The 23,584-nt window shown below is 50.4% G+C and overlaps 2 protein-coding genes across 15 annotated transcripts in view; one reads left to right on the forward strand and one right to left on the reverse strand.

Annotated features, from left to right (window-relative positions):
• THAP4 (THAP domain containing 4) overlaps window positions 1-23,584 on the forward strand; it is a 691,437-nt gene that overhangs the window by 658,394 nt on the left and 9,459 nt on the right. For 13 of the 14 annotated variants that reach the window (XM_050751954.1, XM_050751955.1, XM_050751957.1 and 10 more), the window contains exons 2-5: window positions 2,014-2,094; window positions 11,930-12,089; window positions 15,274-15,383; window positions 16,333-16,436. In XM_050751954.1, coding sequence (XP_050607911.1) covers window positions 2,091-2,094; window positions 11,930-12,089; window positions 15,274-15,383; window positions 16,333-16,436 — 378 coding nt within the window. In that variant the 5' untranslated portion in view covers window positions 2,014-2,090. The remainder of the gene's footprint in view (window positions 1-2,013; window positions 2,095-11,929; window positions 12,090-15,273; window positions 15,384-16,332; window positions 16,437-23,584) is intronic. The other variant, XM_050751953.1, reaches the window with a different exon arrangement.
• Window positions 1-23,584, reverse strand: part of ATG4B (autophagy related 4B cysteine peptidase) — a 102,431-nt gene that overhangs the window by 42,498 nt on the left and 36,349 nt on the right. The window lies entirely within an intron of this gene.

Genomic DNA, 23,584 nt, shown 5'->3' on the forward strand with positions numbered 1-23,584 from the left:
TTACAACTGCCTACAGTATTCAGTAACACGCCGTGGTGTGTAACCTGGGAGCACAGGCTCTGCCATACAGCCTAGGTGCGCGGTACACGGTAAGTGCACTCTGTGACGTTTGTACAATGATGAACTTGCCTCATGACGCATTTGTCAATGCATGTCCCATCAGTAAGTGCTGCGTGACTGAAGGTGAAGTAAGTGGCCTTCATTGGAAGGCATCCCCTTAACCTGGCTGGCAGTCAGCTGTGTTTTAATCCTGCAGCGCCTGTAAAATTCCTTGAGTGTCCTTGTTCTGTCTCCCTGTTGTCGTGGAGTTTCTCTGAGCTTGCCTTCCACAGCCTGCACCTGGGCCTTTGCCATTCCCACCCAGGATGTAATGCTGGAGCCTGCAGGGCTGGGAGAGGACACAGGCTCCAGCTTGTGACTCGATTTAAGCCTGTTAGTGGCCCGTGTCCCTGAGCTGTGACCTTCACATGTGTCCTTCCCTTTCTCCTTCCTGCTTGGGTGAGACGGGAGACGGGCAGGGCTGGAGTGGTGAAATGCCCTTCCCCAGCTGAGATGAGTTCCTGGTGAAGTCGGCCTCACTGCAGAGCAGGCCTTTGCCTGGAGAATGCTCTGGGCTTATTTCAAGGTAGTCACCTCCCCCTTCTCCTCCAGAGACATGAGGTGATTTTTTTTTTTCTTGGCTTTTCATGGGGAGAACCTGATGGGGTTCCTGGGGGTAAAACCCATGAAAATGTGGGACCCCAGGAGATTCTCACACCTGCCGTGTTCAGCCTCCAGCATTTTGTCCAAATCAAGTTCCCACCAGTTCCGTCTCCTGTAGACGGTAGTTTCTGCTCCACGTGAGCTGATCTCACTGCTTTTCTCTGTGGCAGGAGAGACGTTTGTAACCTCACTTCCTTTTGGATCCAGGAAAAGTTGTTGATTTTCATTTCTTTCAGTGTTTGTTTGTTTGTTTTTTGCTGTTGTAAGGCTATGGTATATGACTCCTAAGCTCTTTACATGCGGGAGTTGAAACTGGAAGCTTACTCCCCAACCATTATTTTTCAGTTATTACTAGTGTGTGGGAAAGCTACCCATTTTAGTAATCGGCCATCTTATCAAATTCACTTGTAAATTCTAATAGTTCTTCAATTGAGACTCAGATTAACGAGGTAATCAAACATAACATCTGCAAATTATTTGTACCCACTTTGTGTCCTTTTTTTATTTTATAGAAAACTTGCTGTATTTTCTCTCCATTATGATTTCTGTTTTTCCCTTGTGCGTGCAACTCCTTCCATTTCATGGTTGATAAGTTGAGGGCCTTGATGTCACTTTAAAACAACAGTTCCCTACTGGTGTGCCTTTCCAGTGGACCCAAACATATCATAGTGTTCCCAGACAGCTCCTCCCCACCTGGGACAGCTGGTGCCGGCCGTGGAGCCTCAGCTTCCATGCACCCTATTGTACTAAGCAGTAAGCGTCCCTTTCTCTGTGTGCCTTGGCAGGAAACACCATGTCACTAACACAAAGAGATGTGAGGGTGGGAGCTCCAGGAAGGAGCCGTCCCCAGGTCCCAGTGGGTGCATTTGCTCACTTCCTGTCCTGGGTTCCCGGGCCAGTTGCCAGGAGACAGAACAGTCTCTGATCCTCCACATCCAGGTGAAGATGAGTCGCCAGCCAGCCTCTGGGAGACAGAAAAGGACATGCCAGGGGTGGCCAGAGGGACTGCTCTGGAGAGAGAAAGCATTTAGGATGTGCCTGGCTCTGTGGCGTTGCCTTCCTCAGCTGTAGCCGGTGGAGGAGACTGAGGGTAGAAGCCGCACTCCTCACTCCGCCCAGACCTCTGGCCAGTCCCTCTTTCATAAAATTCACCTGACCTCCAAAGCTCCTTCCAGCTCTCAAATTCTGTGATTTGGGCTGTCATTGTCTTACTTTCTTCTGAGACAAGCTCTTTCATAGTGGAACTACAGTTCCCAGAATGCACCCTTTAAAGTTAGCATTCACTTCCTGCAGAGCCATTAAGAGCCAGGTGCAAACATTTCCCGTCAATTGGCAGAAAACAACCTTGAGGAACCTTGACGAGTGTCCGGAGTTTAGAAAACTTAGGGATGGGTAAGCCTGCTTTCAGTGTCTTGGGCCAAAAAATGAAAATTTAAATTTCTTGCAGGAAATTTAAATTTTTGTTTTTGCATTTTGGTTGAAATTTTAATAAAAGAAAAATGAAATCAGAAAAGAAATGCCTAGAAAAGCCTGTCTGGTTTATTTAAAGAGTTGGAAAGTGACAAATAGACTAGGTCCTTTATAATATTTTTTGTTTCACGTTTAAATTTTATTTTTTTCTAATGAAGTGTAATTTACAGAGGGTAAAAAACACAGATATTGAGGTCACAGTTTGATGGATCTTAATATATATCTAGACTCATGTAAGCTGATGTTTGGATTCTAAAATTCTCTTACTGGTCGTCCTCACCCCCACCCATGCTTCAGTGACAACAAGGAGGGACAGTGGCTAGGGAGCTGCCACGTTCCGCGCAGCTCAAAGTGGTGGAGGGTGCAGGGGGAACGGCCGCCAGGAGGAGGTGCCGCCCCTGCTTGTTTACTGCCCGACCTGTTGTCCCTGTCCAAATTAAACTCCTTTAAGATTCAGAGCAAATAACAACCCAGGAGGGCGACAGGATGGGAAGTATTTCTCACAGCCGTTAGATGCTCCCTCCTGAGGCCAGTCTTCAGCCTCAGCCTCTATCTAGCTGCTTAGCCACGTGCTCCTTCCTTTCCAGTCAGATGTTATTTTTTCTACTCAAAAGCGTTTCTTCTGAATTTCAGAACCATCTTAGAATTCTCTGGTCTTTTTAAAAAGAAATTGCCACGTAAGTGCTGCGTGCTCTCCTGTTCCCAAGTGTGGTGTGGGCCCTGCACACTCGAAGCAGCAGCCGCCTGCAGGGTAGCTCCTCTCCAGGGCCCGCGGGACTTGCTTCCCTGACGTGGCATGCGTGTAGCAAAATGTACTCAAAAGCTCACTTACAGCCAGAATGTTTGAGGCAGCCTCTCCCAACGTGCTCTTACCGGGACACCCTCCCACCCCCTACTCCGGCGCCAATGTTCACCCGCTCTGTGGTGGGCCTCTCCGGTCCTGACGCCAGGGTTCGCCCTCAGCTCTCGTGCACCTGCACCTGCCCTTCTCACTGATGTCACTGGTCCCCTTCCAGGCTGGCAGCAATGCCAGCTGCTGGCCATCTCCACCCCACCCACCCCCCTAGTCTCACTGTCACATCCATCTCCCTTGGGGTAGTCTTCGAGGCAGGGTTGAGGCAGAAAGCCCGGGCCACGTCCTCCTTCTAGATAAAAGGCGCTGGCCCGTCCAGGCCCACCTGAGGGAACAGACGGTCCAGGTCCACTTGACCAGACTTCAGATAAGCCCAGTCCTTCCGGGGAGCCAGCTGTGCTTACCTGTGCTTGCCAGCCCCGACCGAGTTCTCCCCGGCGTCTCATGGCAGGGGCTCTGGGCCGCTCCCACTGCAGGACTGGGGCAGAGTGTGTCCCCGTGGGCGCCCTCCCTGCTGCCGGGCCAGCTGGGCTGGGCCTGTGTCTAGAACCAGCTCCCCAGCATCCTGAGGAACGCGAAACCTGCTCAGAAACACGGCTGAGGGCAGCAAAGAGCTCTCCTGATATGTCGGGAGCTGCGGGCTTGGGGCATGGGGATGTGCTGGGTGGCTGCCAGTGGCCTCCCCACTCCCGCCTGGGAGAAGAGAGGAGAGGTGGGAGGCGGGAGGCACCGGGCAAGGCACTGTGTGTGACTCCAAAAGCCCTCTCTGGCCGGCCCTCTGCACCCGCCCCAAGGTATGCAGCTCACACCACAGTGGTGGTGTTTTAATTTGAACAGATGTTTAGAAATTGGTATATTTTAGTCCCAAATCAGCTTCTGGCTTTTCTCGAAATATTAGATCTTCAGTAGAGGCCGCAGCTTGAGTGACGGCAGACCCTGGGGCCAGGAGCCAAGGCCCTGAGCTGTGAGGCTGACCCCACTCCCTGCCACATCCCCTGCTCTGAGGCTGCCCAGAACCCTGTGCTGCGGTAGCAACGTAGTGAGCACTCTAGGGACGAAATGCTTTTAGGTTTCTGCTTTTTGAAATATTAGTTTGTTTGGGGAGGCTTTTCTTTATAACATTTTAATTGAGGTATAATTCGCATAAGTGGAACATAAGCTCCTAGGTGTTCCTGCAGCGAGTTTTGGCAGGTGCAGGCGCCTCTGCAGCCACACCCATGCCCAGCGGTCCAGGTTCTCCTTTGCACTCCCCGCCAAGCCCTTCCCTGTTGTTGTTCAGATTCCCCCACCCTCCATCCATTTTGTCTGGCCTCGAATTTCATCCAGTTGTAATCATAGAATATACACATTTTTGTCTGACTTCTTTCTTTTTTTTTTTTTTTTTGAGACAGAGTCTTGCTCTGTCGCCCAGGCTGGAGTTCAGTGGCGCCATCTCGGCTCACTGCAAGCTCCACCTCCTGAGTTCACGCCATTCTCCTGCCTCAGCCTCCTAAGTAGCTGGGATTACAGGCACCCGCCACCGTTCCTGGCTAATATTTTGTATTTTTAGTAGAGACGGGGTTTCACCGTGTTAGCCAGGATGGTCTCGATCTCCTGACCTCGTGATTCACCCGCCTCGGCCTCCCAAAGTACTGGGATTACAGGCGTGAGCCACCATGCCCGGCTGTCTTCTTTCTTTTAGCACAGTGTTTTCAAGGGATACCAGATTCACTTTCATTTCTAGTCTCACTGCATTGTGATCAGACAGCAGACTTCTTTCTGCTTTCTGGAACTTACAGGCTTTCTTTGACCAGAAGGCCAGTTTGCATGACTGTTCCAGAGGAACTTGAAGAAGGCACTCCCTAGTTTTGTTTTGTTTTGTTTTGTTTTTTGAGACGGAGTTTCGCTCTTGTCACCCAGGCTGGAGTGCAATGGTGCAATCTCGGCTCACTGCAACCTCCGCCTCCCAGGTTCAAGCAATTCTGCCTCAGCCTCCCAAGTAGCCGGGATTACAGGCATGCGCCACCACGTCCAGCTAATTTTTTTTGTATTTTTAGTAGAGACGGGGTTTCACCATGTTGGTTAGGCTGGTCTCGAACTCCTGACCTCAGGTGATCTGCCCACCTCAGCCTCCCAAAGTGCTGGGATTACAGGTGTGAGCCACCACGCCTGGCGGTATTCCCTTTTTTAAGCTACCGAGTTCAATATGTATCAGTCAGAACTACCTTATTAATTATATTATTTGGGAATTTTATTTTATTTGTATTCATTCATACTTAGAGGTGAACTGTGATTTCATTTAGTTTCTTTCTCGACATCTTTGTGTGTCATCAGTAATTTCTGCTTTATAAATGTTGCTATGCTTAGTGCAGGAATATCCCTTGCGGTTATGTCTTCATTGTGCATTCTGCCTTTCATTCGGAAGAGCCGTTCATTGTCTAGTTCCATGCATTGTATGTGATGGTGAGATCGGAAGCCTGCTTCCTTATTGCTTATTGCTTATTGCCCAGCTTTCTGGAATGTCTCTGAATTGCTTTATTTTAGGTGCGTCTCTCATCTACAGCAAAAGAGGGTCTGTCTTTGTGTCCAATCTGAAAACCCTTTTTTTTTTTTTTTTTCAAGGCAGGGTGTCATTCCAGTTGCCCAGACTGGAATGCAGTGGCACGGTCTTGGCTCACTGCAGCCTAAACCTCCTGGGTGCAGGTGATTCTTCCCACTTACCCTCCCAAGTAGCTGGGATTACAGACACGCACCACCATGCCTGGCTAATTTTTTTGTATTTCTAGTAGAGATGGGGTTTCAATATGTTGCCCAGGCTGGTCTCAAACTTCTGGACTCAAGCAATCCACCCACCTCGGTCTCTCAAAGAGCTGAGATTATAGGTGTGAGCCATCATGCCTGGCCCTGAAAAGCTTTTTAATATGTGAGTTCAAGCATTTTCAGTCTTGGTTCTGTCATCTTATTTTATATTATGCTTGTTGTGTTTTAGTTTTTTTTGTTTTGTTTTGTTTTGTCTCTGAGACAGGGTCTCGCTCTGTTACCCAAGTAGTGTAGTGGAGTGGAGTGATGTGATCTTGGCTCATTGCAACCTCTGCCTCCCAGGCCCAAGCAATCCTCCCACCTCAGCCTCCTGAGTAGCTGGGACCACAGGCACGTGCCACCACGCCCAGCCAATTGTTTGTAGTTCTGGTAGAGACAGGGTTTCGCTGTGTTGCCTGGGCTGGTCTCGAACTCCTGAGCTCAGGTGATCCACCCTCCTTGGCCTCTCAAAGTGCTGGGATTACAGATGTGAGCCACTGTGACCGGCCTAGTTTTTAAAATGAAATCTTCCACTGCTACTTCATTTGTAAGCCTCTGTGGTGTCAGCTGTCAGGGACAAGACCAGTGGGGAGTTCCGCCCCTTCAAGGGTCCTGGGAGTTGAGTGTCATGCCTGTATGACCCGACATCTACCACCTATAACCAGTTTTTAAAATTTCTGTAACCGTTTTTTTTTTTTTTTTCTGGCTGAGTACATTCAGTGTTTACGGAGGTTTCTTTCCGCATCATTTCCCTGTTGTCTCCTGATGACATCTATCTGCTGGTAATGTCCTCAGGGAGAAGACATAGAAACAAAGCTCCCTGAGTGTTGAGGGTTGAAAACTCCATTCCAGCACTGTCTAAAAGGTCTAGAGAGTGAGTCTCTTATGTAGTTTAATATTTTCTAACACCCACACTAAAAAGGTAAAAAGAAACAAGTGAAATCAATTTTAATAATGTATTTTATTTAACCCTATATTATCTAAAAATTATTTCAACAGGCAACCACCGATAATATAAGATTATTGAATTATTTGAAGACTTTTTGGACTGGGTTTTCAGAATCCAGTTTGTAGTTCGCACTCACTGCATGTGTCAGTGAGCCAGCTCACGTGCCTGTGGTCCGGAGGGACCATTTGTGGCCAGATATAATGTCCTTGCCAGTCACCTTCCCTCCTCCTGCGCCTTCTACATGTGGCTCTAGCATCTTCTGCCACAGAACGCGGCTGTGGAGAAACACCAACCCCTGTACTGTCTCTGTAGATGTGTGTGTTCCGCACCTTTCACAGAGATGAAATTGCAGAATGTGTGCTCTTTTGAGCCTGATTTCACATTTCGTGTTGTCAAGGGTCATCTGAATTGCAGCTTATATTAGTACTTCATTTTTATGGCCAAATAACATTTCATGGGATTTACTGCAGTTTGTTTACTCATTGGTTGACGGACATCTGCGTTGTTTCCACTCTGGGGCTGTTGGGAATGGTGCTGCTGTAAACATTCATGGGCAGCGTCTTGTGGAGACGGGTGTGTTACTTCTGCTGGGTACGCATGTCTCCAGGAGTGGCAGTCCTGGGCCACTGCTCCACGCTTAACCTCTCAAGCACATGCCAGATGGCCTTCACTAGGCTGTGCCAGTCCACGTTCCCATCAGCAGTGTGCCAGGCATTCCCGTCCTTCTAACTTTGTTTCCATTTCTCTATCTTTTATCTTTTTTTAAACTCATCTCTGTCCTTTGTGTTCTGCTGTGTTTCCCAATGTTTGTTTCTCCCTGCACTGCTTCCAGTTTGTTTCTCCCTGCACTGCTTCATTTGGGTGGTGGCTTGTTTTCTTTTACTTTCTCAACTTCTGCCAGGTCACGTTTCACCTTCTCCTCTTTCTTTGCCGTTTCTCTCCTGAGTTGTTACATGTTTAGTTAGTGGTCTTTCTTCATGGAGCAGCTTCATTCAACTACTCGGGAGGCTGAGGCGGGAGAATCACTTGAGCCCCAGTGGTCGAGGCCACAGTGAACGGTATTCATGCCACTGCCCTCCAGCCTGGGTGACAGAGCAAGACCCTGTCTCTTAGTTTCACCTTTGCCCCAGCAACATTTTGCAGTTTGTATGTTTTATTGCTCTTGTTGTCTTGTTACCTTTTGTCCATCTCTGAACTCAAGCAGTGTCTTACAGTCCATCGCTGGAGAAGCAGAAGGTCTTCAGGGGCAGCACGCCGTTTTCTCTTTTCTTTTTTTTTTTTTTTTGGAGACAGAGTCTCACCCTGTCACCCAGGCTGGAGTGGAGTGGCACAGTCTCGGCTCACTGCAGCCTCTGCCTCCCGGGTTCAAGCAATTCTCCTGCCTCAGCGTCCCGAGTAGCTAGGACTACAGGTGCCCACCACCACGTCCGGCTAATTTTTTATATTTTTAGTAGAGACGGAGGTTTCACCATGTTGGCCAGGCTGGTCTCGAACTCCTGACCTCAGATGATCCACCTGTCTCGGCCTCCCAAAGTGCTGGAATTACAGGCATGAGCCACTGCGCCCGGCCAGCAGCACCCCTTTCTTTCAGAGTGGCACATTACTTCTTGATGGTGGGCGGGGTCAGCCTTGCGTGGAGGCCAGCCTGGCCCTTTGGCACCTGGGCAGACGCGTGGGGTGCCCTGGGCCTGCTGTTTGCAGGAGCTCCCTGTGGCAGAGCGGAGGCCAGAAGAGCCTCCAGGCCTCCAAGTCCAGGGCTCCCCACTCCTCCTCCCCAGGTCTCTGAGCCAGGCCAGGCTCTGAGGCCTCTCCCCAGGGGCCACCCCTGCCCCAGCTCCCAGAGGCCCCTCCTGTCCTCCAGCGAGGCACTGACCCTCCGCTTCTCACAGCATCCGTATGTGCGTTTTGGTGGCTGTGGGTTGTATCTGTGACCTATTTTCCCTGAAAATCAAGTTCAGGGAAAAGGTTTTTCGTTATTTTTGTTTTTTTTTTAAATTCTTGGGGGGAAAGGTAGTAATGCTGTGGGTCTCCCCCTCGGAGACCCCCAGAAAGGTTTGAGGAAGAAAGAAAGATCCCTTTCTATCTGTCTCCGGCCCTGGCTCTGTCTCTGGCCCCATCCCCGTGTCTCTCTCTGTCTCTGTCCCTGTCCCGTCTCTGGCTGTCCCTGGCTCTGTCCGTCTTTCTCCCCCATTTAAGGAGCTCCTCCTCTCCGGGCCCCTCTGAGGAGCGCTGGGTGGAGGACAGACAGGGCCTCCTGGAGAGGACTCCACGGTGGGTGGTGGGAGTTCGGAAAGACCGTGGGGAGGCAGAGGGTGCCGGTGAGAGGCGTCTGCCAAGTAGATGGGGGACCCGGAGGAGACCCCGGCAGAAAGCAGGAGTGGAGGGGGCTCGCGGGCCGAGGGGCGCGGTCGCTGTGATCTGTGTAGGGGCTGGCGAGGCTCCTGCCTCTGCCCTTGCTGGAGGTCTTGAGTGAGCCCTGTGACGCCTGCTAGGTGAGGTGGCAGCCAGTGAGCGCGCCCCACCGCCCCGCGCCGCCCAGCCTCCGCCCCGACTCCCCCGCCGCTCCCCAAGGAGGGCGCAGTGGCGCGACCCTGGCGCTAGGGGGCGAGCGCGGCCCACCCGGTCCTGCCGGCGCAAGAGGGGGCGGAGCTGCGGCGCCTGAGGCGTGGCTGCGCTTCTGGGCCGGGGCCGGCGGAGGCTGGAGGGGGCCGCCCTGGAGCAGAGGCAGGACTTGGGGCGCGCGCCCCTCACCCTGGCCCGGAGCTGTCCCGCCCCGTGGGGAGTGCGAAGGCCACGCCCGGTACCGCGGCCCTGGCGCCCCTGTTCACTGGGACCCTGGGGGGCGCTGCCAGGTCCCTTGGCCTCCCCGGGGCCCTCGGGACCCAGGCGCCGGTAGTGGCCGTGCTGGGGACTCGGGCGTGAGGGGTGGAGATCGCTGCTCCACAGCGCCCAGGTGCCGCTTCCCACAGGGTTCAGCTGCCGTGCAGGCTGCGCTCGCCAGTGGAAGTGGGTCTACTCGGTCCCAGGAGAGTCAGAGCCCCGTGGCCGTGGCTGTGGGGTGCACTTGGCACAGGCCAGAGAGCCGGCCCGAAATCTCGAGGTTTGCAAAGCCTCTTTCTTTTTCTTCTCTTTTTTCTTTTTTTTTTCTTTTTTGTTGTTGTTGAGGCAAAGTCTCACGTTGTCACCCAGGCTGGAGTGCAGTGGCGCGATCTCTGCTCACTGCAACCTCCGCGTCCCGGGTTCAAGCGATTCTTGTGCCTCAGCCTCCGGAGTAGCTGGGATTACAGGCGCCGCCACCATGCCTGGCTAATTTTTGTGTTTTTAATAGAAACGAGGTTTCACCATGTTGACCACGCTGGTCTCAAATTCCTGACCTCAGGTAATCCACCCGCCTCAGCGTCCCAAAGTGCTGGGATTACAGGGGTGAGCCACCGCCCCCGGCCCAAAGCCTCTTTCTTTCCAGTGCTGAGCTGCATAAAATCTACCAAACTGAAAGGTTCTCCAAGGCTGTAGCTGGTTGTCTGAGAAATTGCGGTGTTTGTTTAGCCCATCTTAGGACTTGGACTATCCCAGGTGACTGAGTTTTGCTGTTAGAAAATCAGCAAGCTTCACACCTCCCAAGGTTCTTCTTACTCTTCCTTTTCTCTGTTGATGGTAACTTGTCTTCTCAGTTGCTCAGGCCAGAAACCTCAGTTACCTTCTTCTCTCACATCCAGACCATCAGCACATCCGGGTGGCTCTGCCTTCAAGATAGATCCAGAATCTAGGTCCTTTCCACTGCCTCCACCACGGCCACCTGGCCCAGGCCACCCTCCTCTGCCACCAGGGTTTTTGCCATTGCCCTCCCTGGCTTCCTGTGGTTGTGATCAGAGTCCTCGTCCCTCCCACTCAGCCCTCTCAAGGGCTTCTGTTTGCTCAGAATCAAGGTCACGGCCCTCCTGAGGGGCAAGGATCTCCTTCCCCCAGCCACACTGGCCTCCTGTTCCTCCCCAACAAGGCCAGGCCTGTGCACCCAGTCCTGATCCTGTCCCTGTCAGTCCGTCTTCTGCTTGCACGGGCCTGGAGGAGACGCCGGGGGTCAGTCCTGATCCTGTCCCTGCCAGTCCGTCTTCTGCTTGCGCGGGCCTGGAGGAGACGCCGGGGGTCAGTCCTATGTGTGGGCCAGTCTCTGTGCTTGGGCGTCTTTGGGCTTCGTAGATGAGGCTCGTGCGGCCACAGAGCTGCTTCTCTCCCTGCTGCTCCTCCTGGGTTCAGTGTCCGTTCTGTCAATTGAAGCACTGAGACTTGAGGGATAAGCAGGCCTGGGAAGAAGGTCTTTGGGATTGCCTCTGGGGATCAGTCCTCCTCTTCCAGCGCCCTTGGTGGGTAGCACGCGGTGGGGCTTTCCTGTGGTCCCTGCACAGGTCTCCCTTAGAAAATGAGTGAGAGCAGGGCCCAGGCATCCAGCCAGGACGAGGGTCACGTGAGTGAATCCTGAAAAGCCGCTCGGGAGCACCCAGTCCTTGCTGAGTGGGGCAGGAAGCAGGGATCCCTTTGGGGGTCACCCAGAAGAACAGCCAACCCAGCACCCCCTGCCTGCTGAGTTCCTCTCAGCACCCTCACTTTTGAGTTCCAGGCCCGTGGCGTCATCCCTCACACTTAGTGGGATGAGAGACTGAACCCTTCCAGGAACCTTCTAAAGGGGTCTCCTGGCCACTACACAGGCTACTGCGAAGCCCCGGCCCCTCCTCAGGGAAGTGAGATCTTACTTTCCGTTCAAGCCCCGCCTACCCCTGGGCTCCTCACGCTCTCCTGCTCTGAGACCCTGCATCCCTTTTTCATTTTCTCCCTCGTGCTCTTTGTCTCCTTCACACACTCCTCACGCCAGGGCACCGTGCCTGCCGTGTGAGCTGTTTTCAGCCTTGCTGTGGGGCACGAGGCCTCTGGCTTTGCTTGCGCCCTGCCTGGCACCTCTTGGTTCTCTTTTTTCTGCAGGAACTGTAGAGGCTTCTGAAGCTGGATCTCACAGTATGACATTTGCCAGTTGTTTGGCCATTTTCTCCCCCTCTTGACAGGTCCTCCAGGATTAGCTGCGGCCACCAGAAGCAAGTGCCGATATGGAGCGTGCATTCCGCTTAAAGCTCAGCAAGGCATTGTTGGAGGGAGGCCACTGATAAGTCTCATTCTTTTGTCCTCAGAGCCCCCCAAGATGAACCCAGTGGTGGAGCCACTGTCCTGGATGCTGGGCACCTGGCTGTCGGACCCACCTGGAGCCGGAACCTACCCCACACTGCAGCCCTTCCAGTACCTGGAAGAGGTTCACATCTCCCATGTGGGCCAGCCCATGCTGAACTTCTCGTAAGTTGTCTCCCTCCACCCCACCCTGCTTGACTCGTGGGCCACCTAGGTCTCTGAAAATAATTCCAGACTGATCAAAGACAGACAGAGGCCAAGCAGGAAGGTGTAAAAGGAACTTGTCCATCTATTTCAGAAAGGCATCCTCTTGCCTGAATGTGCAACTGAGGCACAGAGTTGGTAAAAATGGTACTTTCTGGTTTTGTTATATTTTTGGTGATATTAAGCTGACCACCAAATTACAGGCTTATTAATCCAAACATAAAAACAAATGCATATACTTAATTTGTGTATCAAAATTAATCACCGTGGCCAGTGTGGTAGCTCATACCTGTAATCCCAGCAGTTTGGAGGCCGAGTCAGGAGGATTGCTTGAGCTCAGCACCATTCTGCCCAAGACCAGCCTGGGCAACAGAGTGATACCTTGTCTCTACTATAAGTATTTATTTATTTAGCCAGGTGTGGTGACACATGCCTGTAGTCCCAGCTACTCGAGAAACTGAGGTGGGAGGATTGCTTGAACCCAGGGAGGGCCAAGGCTACAGTGAGCCGTGATCATACCACTATACTCCAACCTGGGTGACAGAGTGAAACCTTGTCTCAGAAAAAAGAAAAAATTAGTCACCCAGTATTACTGAAAATAATAGTGCATAGTTGTATTTTATACGCCCTGACCTATTTGGGATCACAAGGAAGCTGTTAGTATGTGGTTCTCATATTCTTACCATACAAGAAAGCAGAAGCCCCTTGAGGTCCTTCTATCCCTTCCCACCACCTCCACCCCACAGTTGGAGAAATTGCCTGCTTTTAGGGAGATAGCCATGTAGGCCTCTGAAGTAGAGGAGAGCCACCAGGGATGGGGAATGGTTGATGTATTTTTATTTTCTAATCATAGAAGTAATACACAGTTTTTTTTAAAGTTTCAGCAATAAAGTATAAAAAGCAAACTCTTCCCTCCTCAGTCTCCATTACATAACTGTACGTTAAGAATCTGGGCCGGGCTTGGTGGCTCACGCCTGTAATCCCAGCACTTTGGGAGGCCGAAGCGGGCGGATCACGAGGTCAGGAGATCAAGACCATCCTGGCTAACACAGTGAAACCCCGTCTCTGCTAAAAATAAAAAAAAAATTAGCCGGGCGTGGTGGCGGGCACCTGTAGTTCCAGCTACTCGGGAGGCTGAGTCAGGAGAATGGTGTGAACCCGGGAGGCGGAGCTTGCAGTGAGCCAAGATGGCACCACTGCACTCCAGCCTCTGGGTGATAGGGAGAGACTCCGTCTCAAAAAAAAAAAAAAAGAATCTTACTAATCCAACTTGGTACTGTTTGTATAATGCCTAGCAGTTTCAGAACTGGGCTGGGTACCTGGCTCTCAGACCCCCAGCTCTGATACCCTCTGTCCCCTTTTAGAAGATCTCATTGTTTTTATAAATATTTCATACCTTTTTACATTATTCTTGATTGAATGGTTGAGGTCAAAGTAATATATCTGCACATAAACCAAAAGGTGAGAATTCTGGATAATACAAAATACCCCAGAACCGAGGCAGTCTTTTTTAAACTCTAGATTATAACCCACTAAAAGGTCAGAAAGTCAATTTTGTGACTAGCATTCGAAGAAAAATGAACCAGAATGGAAAATATATTTCAGTAAATGTGATGGTATATGTGTGTGTGTGTGTGTGTCCTAGAGTATGGTATAAATGTATTTCTTTGTCAGGGTTATGTTAGTGAGCATGCACCATTCTGTAAGGTGTAGCACCATCCCTAGCCCAGCAGAAGTTTAACTTGGCCAGGCGCAGTAGCTCATGCCTGTAATCCCAGCACTTTGGGAGGCCGAGGTGGGTGGATCACTTGAGCCCAGGAATCCGAGATCAGCCTGGCCAATGTGGTGAAATTGTGTCTCTGCTAAAAAAAAATACAAAAATTAGCTGGGTGTGTGGCCAGGCATGGTGGCTCACGGCTGTAGTCCCAGCAGTTTGGGAGACCAAGGCAGGCAGGTCACCTGAGGTCGGGAGTTTGAGACCAGACTGACCAACATGGAGAAACCCGATCTCTACTAAAAATACAAAACTAGCTGGGTATGGTGGCGCATTCCTGTAATCCCAGCTACTCGGGAAGGTTGAGGCAGGAGAATCGCTTGATCCTGGGAGGCGGAGGTTGCGGTGAGCCAAGATTGCACTATTGCACTCTAGCCTGGGCAACAAGAGAGAAATGCCATCTCAAAAAAAAAAAAAAAAAAAAAAGCTGGGTGTGGTGGTGCATGTCTGTAATCCCAGCTACTTGGGAGGCCGAGGCAGGAGAATCACTTGAACCCAAAAAGGAGAGGTTGCGTGAGCTGAGATCATGCCACTGCACACCAGCCCTGAGTGTCAGAAAAAAAAAAAATTATCTCTAAGAATCATAGAGACGGAGTCCCTGTAGAAACTCATAAGGTTGGTGAAATGATAAATGAGGCTTTTTTTTTTTTTTGTCTTTATTTTTGTAGAAATAGGGTCTGTGTTGCCCAACCCTGTCTCAAATTCCTAGGCTCAAGAAATCTACCTGAGTGGGCCTCTGGAATTGCTGGGATTATAGCCCTGAGTCACCATGCCAGTGAGTTAGTTTCTAAGCCATGGGTTTGTGCCCTCAGTTCAAGATGCACACGCCTGTCTTTTTCTGTTGAGTATTTGCACTAATGATGAAGGGTGATAAGAAACCATACCGTATCTCAGCACCTGTTGTGTTTCTTACCGTAGGAATTGATTAGAGTCTTACACAAGAACATAGCTCAAAAGAGAAAGGTTGTGTTAGGGTGAAGTTTACTGCAATGGAATGCTTAGGGTTGACACTGTGTGAGGCCTGGGCTAATGGGCCTAGGGCAAGGATATGCCCTGAGGTGATTAAGAACAAGTCCTGTCTTCAGGAGCAGAGGGTCAGCAGGTAAGACAGACCCAGCCAAAATGAGCACAGTGGTGGAGGGGGCGGGCAGGTGTGTGGGCGTGGCTGGAGCAGCCCATCTTCAGGAGTGGAGGGTCAACAGGTAAGACAGACACAGCCAAAATGAGCAGAGTGGTGGTGGGGGCAGGCAGGTGTGTAGGCGTGGCTGGAACAGCCACCTAGAGGGCAGCATGGATAGTCCTGGCATCCACGCAGCCCACACCATGTTGGAGGCCAGTGCCTAGGCTTCCCATCCCCAACTTCCCATCCAGGTTCAACTCCTTCCACCCGGACACGCGCAAGCCGATGCACAGAGAGTGTGGCTTCATCCGCCTCAAGCCCGACACCAACAAGGTGGCCTTTGTCAGCGCCCAGAACACAGGTGAGGCCCGGCCTGTGGGGTGGGGGTGCTGGCCATGGGAGGCCACTGCCTGCATTCTAAGCAGGGGTGCGGGGACGCCCATTGGCAGCCCTGCTGAGACATGTGCTGGTGGGGACCATGGGGATGGCCCTGAGTGATAACGGCGGTCGTGGGAGCCTGCGGGGCCGTCTGTGTAGCTGCAGAGGCCTCTGCACACAGGTTGGGTGCGTGCAACTCCCCGACCATGAGAGGGCCCGTTTGCCCAGTGCCGTGTTGGCAGAAATGGTCATGAGCTATGTGCACTCATTAGGAATCACTGGAAAACAGGCCGGCCACTGTGGCTCACGCCTGTAATCCCAGCACTCTGGGAGGCCGAGGCGGGCGGATCACGAGGTCAGGAGTTCAAGACCAGCCTGGCCAACATGGTGAAATCCCGTCTCTACTAAAAATACAAAAATTAGCTGGATGTGGTGGTGCACGCCTGTAATCCCAGCCACTTGGGAGGCTGAGGCAGGAGAATCACTTGAACCTGGGAGGTAGAGGTTGCAGTGAGCCAAGACTACGCCACTGCACTCCAGCCTGGGCAATAGAGCGAGATTCTGTCTCAAAAAATAAACCAGCCTGCGTGACTCTAGATCAGTGTTTCTTCCTGGATGTCCATCCCCACCTGCCACTGCATGTACTAGGGGTGATTCTGCCAGTCTGATTGATAGGTGGAGGTGGGAGGACTGGGGCCCTGGGCACCTCTGAAGAGGGGCCTTCCATAGAGCACCTGCCTGTGCTGTGAGGAGAGTTGTGGCTTTCCCTCTGTATCCACAGGGTGAAGCAGGGAGGAGGAGAAGTATCATTGCCTCCATGGCTGCAGGGTTGGGGTCTCCTGTGGAGTCCTGGCTTGCAGGCAAGGAGAGTCAAGGCTGCTTCTCTGCGAGCTGAGCAGCTGCTGGGTGAGCTGACCACCTTTCTCTTGCAGGTGTGGTAGAGGTGGAGGAGGGTGAGGTGAACGGGCAGGAGCTGTGCATCGCATCCCACTCCATCGCCAGGATCTCCTTCGCCAAGGAGCCCCACGTAGAGCAGGTGAGCCCCTCCCGGCCCTGCCCCAGCGCCCTCCTGTCTTGTGTGTGCAGAGGTCTGCAGAGTCAACCTTTTCCTCTTCCGTGAGGTAGTGCGTGTGTTGCCACCGCGTCTCACAGGCCTGTCTTCACTGTCTCATTCTCTTCCCTTCTCGGACCATCCCAGGGTGGACATTCCCTCATTTCATTGCCTTCTCCTCAGCTGGCGGGTGGTTTGGTTTATTTGAGGTTTGTTGTTAGTTACAGACATCCTTTTACATTTGGGTTGTCCACGTCTGCAGCTATATCCGTATCTATAGATAAAATTTTCCCAGTTAAATTTCTGGATTAAAGGACAGGTACATTTTAAATTTGATACACGCTATCAGATTGTATTTCTTCATGATTATCTTCCCACTATCTCTTGCATGAGGGCAGCTTGTTCCCCACTCCTTAACAACGTGGTATGTTTTCAGAATTTCGGTCCTTTCAAATCTGAGAAATAAAGATGAAATATTACTCCTGTTTTGAATCTCACTTAGAAGTGGGAGGGCTCATTCCCCATGCTCACTGGCCATTTGTGCTTCTTATTCTGTGTACTTGAGGTTCAAAGTCTTTGCCTGTTTTTCTATGCATTGCCCCTTTTTTGAGGCGGAGTTTTGCTCTTGTTGCCCAGGCTGGAGTGCAGTGCCGGGATCTCCACTCACCACAACCTCTGCCTCCCAGGTTCGAGCGATTCTGCTGCCTCAGCCTCCCAAATAGCTGGGATTACAGGTGTGCGCCACCACGCCCGGCTAATTTTGTATTATTGGTAGAGACAGGGTTTCTCCATGTTGGTCAGGCTGGTCTTGAACTCCCGATCTCAGGTGATCTGCCCACTTTGGTCTCCCAAAGTGCTGGGATTACAGGCATGAGCAACTGCGCCTGGCCAAATTGTCCTTTTTTTTCTCAAGGATTTGTGGGAGCTTTCTATATGCCATGGGTTAATCTGTCGTCTGCTTTATTTGCAACACATATTTCCCTAGAGTCTGTGACCTGGTCCATGATGGGTTGTACCCCACAGATGCTCAGCTTTCCTATCGTTGCCTCTGGGCTGTTTCCTTTACAATGTTTGGATTTGGGTTCTTGCTAAGGAAGTTGTTGTCCACTCCAAGATGATAAAAACATTCTCTCATTTTCTTTTTTTGTTTTTTTTGTTTTTTTGAGACAGAGTCTCGCTCTGTCACCCAGGCTGGAGTGCAGTGGTGCGATCTCAGCTCACTGCAAGCTCCGCCTCCCGGGTTCATGCCATTCTCCTGCCTCAACCTCCCGAGTAGCTGGGACTACAGGCGCCCGCCACCATGACCAGCTAATTTTTTTGTATTTTTAGTAGAGACGGGGTTTCACCGTGTTAGCCAGGATGGTCTCGATCTCCTGACCTCATGATGCACCTGCCTCGACCTCCCACAGTGCTGGGATTACAGGCATGAGTCACTGCGCCCAGCCTGTTCTTTCATTTCTTGTATTCTTACAGCTTTCCTTTTTACATTAACACCTAGACCTTTAATCTGTCTCACATTTGTTTTTTGAGTGATGCAGCGTATAATTCTAACTTTTCCAGATTAGTGGCCCAGTGGTCCCAACACCACTCATTGAATTCCATCCTGACCCCACAGATTTGGAATGTCATACATATATTAAGCCACATCCACATAAATATAGGGGCCTGTTTGTTTGTTTTTTTCTTTTTTCTTTTTTTGAGAAGGAGTCTTGCTCTGTTGCCCAGGCTGGAGTGCAATGATGCGACCTCAGCTCACTGAAGCCTCCACCTCTCGGGTTCAAGTGATTCTCCTGCTTCAGCCTCCCGAGTAGCTGGGATTACTGGCACGCGCCACCACACCTGGCTAATTTTTGTATTTTTAGTAGAGATGGGGTTTTGCCATGTTGGCCAGGCTGATCCCAAACTCCTGACCTCAAGTGATCCGCCTACCTCAGCCTCCCAAAGTGCTGGAATTTACAGGCGTGAGCCACTGTGCCCAGCCTTGTTTCTGTTTCTTCCTTTGCTTGTCCACTTCATTACCGGTAACACATTTTTAGCTCTCACAGCTGTATATTACATGTTAATGTCTAAGGGAATGTTTCCCACATTTTTCCTCCAAATTTTCTTAGTCATTCTTAAGCACTTCCTCTACTAGATGAACTTTTGAATAAACATCTCAAGGTTTATAAAATGTACATCAAGACTGCATTGAATACATGAGTGAATTTGGGAAGAATTAACGTATTTTCATGGATAGCAATATACAGCAGCATGGCAATGTATTATGGTGACTGTAGGTCATGTTTTGTGTATTATAGTATATATAAAAGCTTTATTTCTTCATAGTTTTAATCATATAGGTCTTGTACATTTCATGTTAGGGTAAACTCAAGAGCTTTATCATTTTTGTTGCTTGTAAATACATTTTTTTCCGTTTAATCTTCAAATTGATTATTGGTCATTGTGTGGACACTTCTGATTTCTCTGTGTCGAACTGGGCCACTTGTGTAACTTTGGGACAGCCAGGATCTCAGGCACAGCACGGATAGAACAGCAGGCATGAATGTTGCTTGTCCCTGACTCTAGTGGAAATAGATCTGTGTGTCACCACCTGTAAGATGCTCACTGTAAATTACTTACTGGTAGATAAGAAGATAGCCTTTTTATTTTTGAGACGGAGTCTCACTCTGTTGCCCAGGCTGGAGTGCAGCGGCACAATCTCGGCTCACTGCAACCTCCGCCTCCTGAGTTCAAGCAATTCTCATGCTTCAGCCTTCCGAGTAGCTGGGGTTACAGGCGTGCACCACCACGCCTAGCTAATTTTTGTATTTTTAGTAGAGACAGGGTTTCACCTTGTTGGCCAGGCTGGTCTCAAATTCCTGACCTCAAGCAGTCCACCCGCCTCAGCTTCCTAAAGTGCTAGGATTGGGCATGAGCCACAGCGCCCAGCTGGATAGCCTTTTTTTTAAGTTGTAAAATTTTTCTACTTTTTTTGTTTTCCAGTGCAGGTGCATATCTTGGTTAAGACAGTCTTTTTCGGCTGGGCGCGGTGGCTCAAGCCTGTAATCCCAGCACTTTGGGAGGCCGAGACGGGCGGATCACGAGGTCAGGAGATCGAGACCATCCTGGCTAACACAATGAAACCCCGTCTCTACTAAAAATACAAAAAAATTAGCCGGGCGAGGTGGCGGGCGCCTGTAGTCCCAGCTACTCGGGAGGCTGAGGCAGGAGAATGGCGTAAACCCGGGAGGCGGAGCTTGCAGTGAGCCGAGATAGCGCCACTGCACTCCAGCCTGGGCGACAGAGCGAGACTCCGTCTCAAAAAAAAAAAAAAAAAAAAGACAGTCTTTTTCGAGGCTGGGCGCGGTGGCTCATGCCTGTAGTCCCAGCACTTTGGGAGGCCGAGGCAGGCAGATCACAAGGTCAGGAGATCGAGACCATCCTGGCCAACACGGTGAAACCCCGTCTCTACTAAAAATACAAAAAATTAGTTGGGCGTGGTGGTGGGCGCCTGTAGTCCTAGCTACTCGGGAGGCTGAGCAGGAGAATAGCATGAACCCAGGAGGCGGAGCTTGCAGTGAGCTGAGATCGCGCCACTGCACTCCAGCCTGGGTGACAAAGCGAGACTCCATCTCAAAAAAAAAAAAAAAAAAAAAAAAAGACAGTCTTTTTCAAGTTAACAAGATTCCATTTCTAGTACGTTAAGAATTGTATTCAGGGGCCGGGCGTGGTGGCTCAAGCCTGTAATCCCAGCACTTTGGGAGGCCGAGACGGGTGGATCACGAGGTCAGGAGATCGAGACCATCCTGGCTAACACGGTGAAACCCCGTCTCTACTAAAAAAATACAAAAAAAAACTAGCCGGGCGAGGTGGCGGGCGCCTGTAGTCCCAGCTACTTGGGAGGCTGAGGCAGGAGAATGGTGTGAACCTGGGAGGCGGAGCTTGCAGTGAGCTGTGATCCGGCCACTGCACTCCAGCCTGGGCGAGAGAGCCAGACTCCGTCTCAAAAAAAAAAAAAAAAAAAAAAAAAAAAGAATTATATTCAGGGGCCGGGCGTGGTGACTCACGCTTGTAATCCCAGCACTTTGGGAGGCCAAGGCAGGCGGATCACGAGGTCAGTAGATCAAGACCATCCTGACTAATACAGTGAAACCCCATCTCTACGAAAAATACAAAAAATTAGCCAGTGTGGTGGCGGGCGCCTGTAGTCCCAGCTACTCAGGAGGCTGAGACAGGAGAATGGCGTGAACCCAGGAGGCAGAGCTTGCAGTGAGCTGAGATAGCGCCACTGCACTCCAGCCTGGGCGACAGAGCAAGACTCCGTCTCAAAAAAAAAAAAAAAAAAATTGTATTCAGGAATGAATTTTGAATTTCATCAAATGCTTTTATAACCTTTTGGGAATTAGTCTGTTTTCCCTGCTTGCCTTCCTCTTGAAGCTGTTAATGCAGTAAATCAGGTGTCCCCAACCCCCAGACTGGCTGTGGCCTCTTAAGAACCACCCTCACTGCAGGAGATGAGTGGCCAGCAGGTGAGTTAGCATGACCACCTGAGTTCCACCTCCTGTCCATCAGGTGGCAGCATTAGATTCTCATAGGAGCGCAAACCCTGCTGTGAATTGCACATGTGAGGGATCTAGGTTTCCCTCCTAATGAGAATCTAATGCCTGATGATCTGAGATGGAACAGTTTCATCCCGAAACCACCCCTATCCCCCAGCTGTGGAAAATTGTCTTCCACAAAACCAGTTCCTGGGGCCAAAAAGTTTGGGGACTGCTCTAATAAATTATATTAATAGCTCATCAGTGCTGGGCCATGTTTGTTTTCAGGGATAACCCTGAGTTGTCATGATATGTTGGTTTTAGACATCGTTGTCCATTTTGATATTGGAGTTATTCACAAGCTAGCTGGGAGCTTCTTAGCTTTTGCAAATGTTCTCTGGTGAAGGGTGGCCCCATGGGAGTTGGTCGGCCTCTCTGGGAGGATGTCTGGGACCTAGACCTCAGCTGTGCTTTTACTTTGTTCCATGACTGCTCATCTCTCCACGTTCTTACTTGGCTTCATCTGCAGATTCATTGTTCTCCTGGAAAAGTGTCTGTTTCATGAGATTTTCAGAATTTTTAGAAGAAGTAATAGTTACTGTTTTCTCCTGCCATTCTGTGTCACTTCTCTTTTACTGATGTTTTGTGTGTGTTTTCTCTTTTTCTTGATTACACTTGCCAAAGGTTATCTATTTTACCAGGATTTTTGTTTGTTTGCTTGTTTATTTTTGCTAAATAACTAGATTTGGGTTTTATTAATTAAAAAGTGCCTCTTTTTCTGCGAATGGAGAGAGACAATGGAGTTGGGAAGCCTGGGCGTGGTGCTCAGGGGAAGGCTCTGTGCCATGCAGCCCCTGCACCCCGGAGGCTTTGGGGTCCTCTGCGGAGTGACTTAACGGACAGAAGCTGGAAGCACAACCTGAGGGGCTGGACCTCCCCGTTGGGTTGACATCAGCAGGACCGAGGAAACCAGGAAGCACACACACAAGGCAGGGCCAGAAGGAGAGAAGGAGGCAAGGGCTGGGTCTTGGAGGGCCTGTCTGTCCTACTAGGCTTGTGTGGGCTTGAAAGGAACTGTCCCTGTTATTACAGTGTTGGGGGAGTTTCCTGGGACTTTCTTTGTAGCGAAATACAAAGTCAGTGTTTCTCATCTTTCCAATGAGTATTGGGGGAAATGTGTCTTCCTTGTTAAGTTCAGAGTTCTGTAACTTTATGTGCTGCATAAAGAAGTTTTACAGCTGGGCACAGTGGCTCACGCCTCTAATCCCAGCACTTTGGGAGGCTGAGGCGGGTGGATCATCTGAGGTCAGGAGTTCGAGATCAGTCTGGCCAACCAGGTGAAACCCCGTCTCTACTAAAAATACAGAAATTAGCCAGGCATGGTGGCAGGCACTTGGAATCCCAGCTACTTAGGAGGCTGAAGCAGGAGAATCGCTTGAAACCGGTAGGCCGAGGTTGCAGTGAGCCAAGATCGTGCCATTGCACTCCAGCCTGGGTGACAAGAGCGAAATTCCATCTCAGGGAAAAAGAAAAAAGAAGTTTTCCTCAGTGACGGACTGACCCCATGTATGATGGTGGGGCCATAAGATTGTAATGGAGCTGAAAAATTTCTGTTACTGCATGAGTAACAGAAGCCATTTAATGTAGCACAGTTACTTTTTAAAAATAAAAATATTTTCATAAATTTAATGCAGCCTAACTGTACTGTATTTATAAAGTTTATGGTAGTGTGGTCATGTCCTAGACCTTCACATTCACCCACCACTCGCTCACTGACTTACCCAGAGCAACTGCCAGTCCCGCCAGCTCCACTCACGGTGCCTGCCTTCTTGTTGTTGTTGTTTTTGAGATGGAGTCTTGCTCTGTCGCCCAGGCTGGAGTGCAGTGGTGCGAACTCGGCTCACTGCAAGCTCCGCCTCCCGGGTTCATGCCATTCTCCTGCCTCAGCCTCCCGAGTAGCTGGGATTACAGGCACGTGCCACCATGCTGGGCTAATTTAATATTTTTAGTAAAGACAGGGTTTCTCCATGGTGGTCAGACTGGTCTTGAACTCCCGACCTTAGGTGATCCGCCCAGCTCAGCCTCCCAAAGTGCTAGGATTATAGATGCGAGCCACCACACCCGACTGTCTTATGTATTTTTAACAGCTTTTTAAATATATAACGCGGTGCTGAGCGCAATGGCTCACGCCTGTAATCCCAGCTCTTTGGGAGGCCAAGGTGGGCATATCACCTGTGGTCAGGAATTTGAGACCAGCCTGGACAATGTGGTGAAACCCCGTCTCTACTAAGAATACAAAACAATTAGCCAGGCGTAGTGGCGGGCGCCTGTAATCCCAGCTACTTAGGAGGCTGAGGCACGAGAATTGCTTGAACCTGGGAGGCAGAGGTTGTGGTGAGCTGAGATCACACCACTGCACTCCAGCCTGGCAACAGAGTGAGACTCCGTTATCGAAAACAAAAAAAGAAAAAAAAAGATATTCACATACTATTCAAATCACTCCAAGTGTGCAATTCTGTGGGTTTTAGTATATTCATAGCACTGTGTACCCATCATTACAATTAATTTTAGAACATTTATCTTTTGTGGCATAATCATGACTCACTGCAGCCTCAG

This window comes from Macaca thibetana, chromosome 12 (assembly GCF_024542745.1).
Source record: "Macaca thibetana thibetana isolate TM-01 chromosome 12, ASM2454274v1, whole genome shotgun sequence".
Classification (NCBI taxonomy): Eukaryota; Metazoa; Chordata; class Mammalia; order Primates; family Cercopithecidae; genus Macaca; species Macaca thibetana.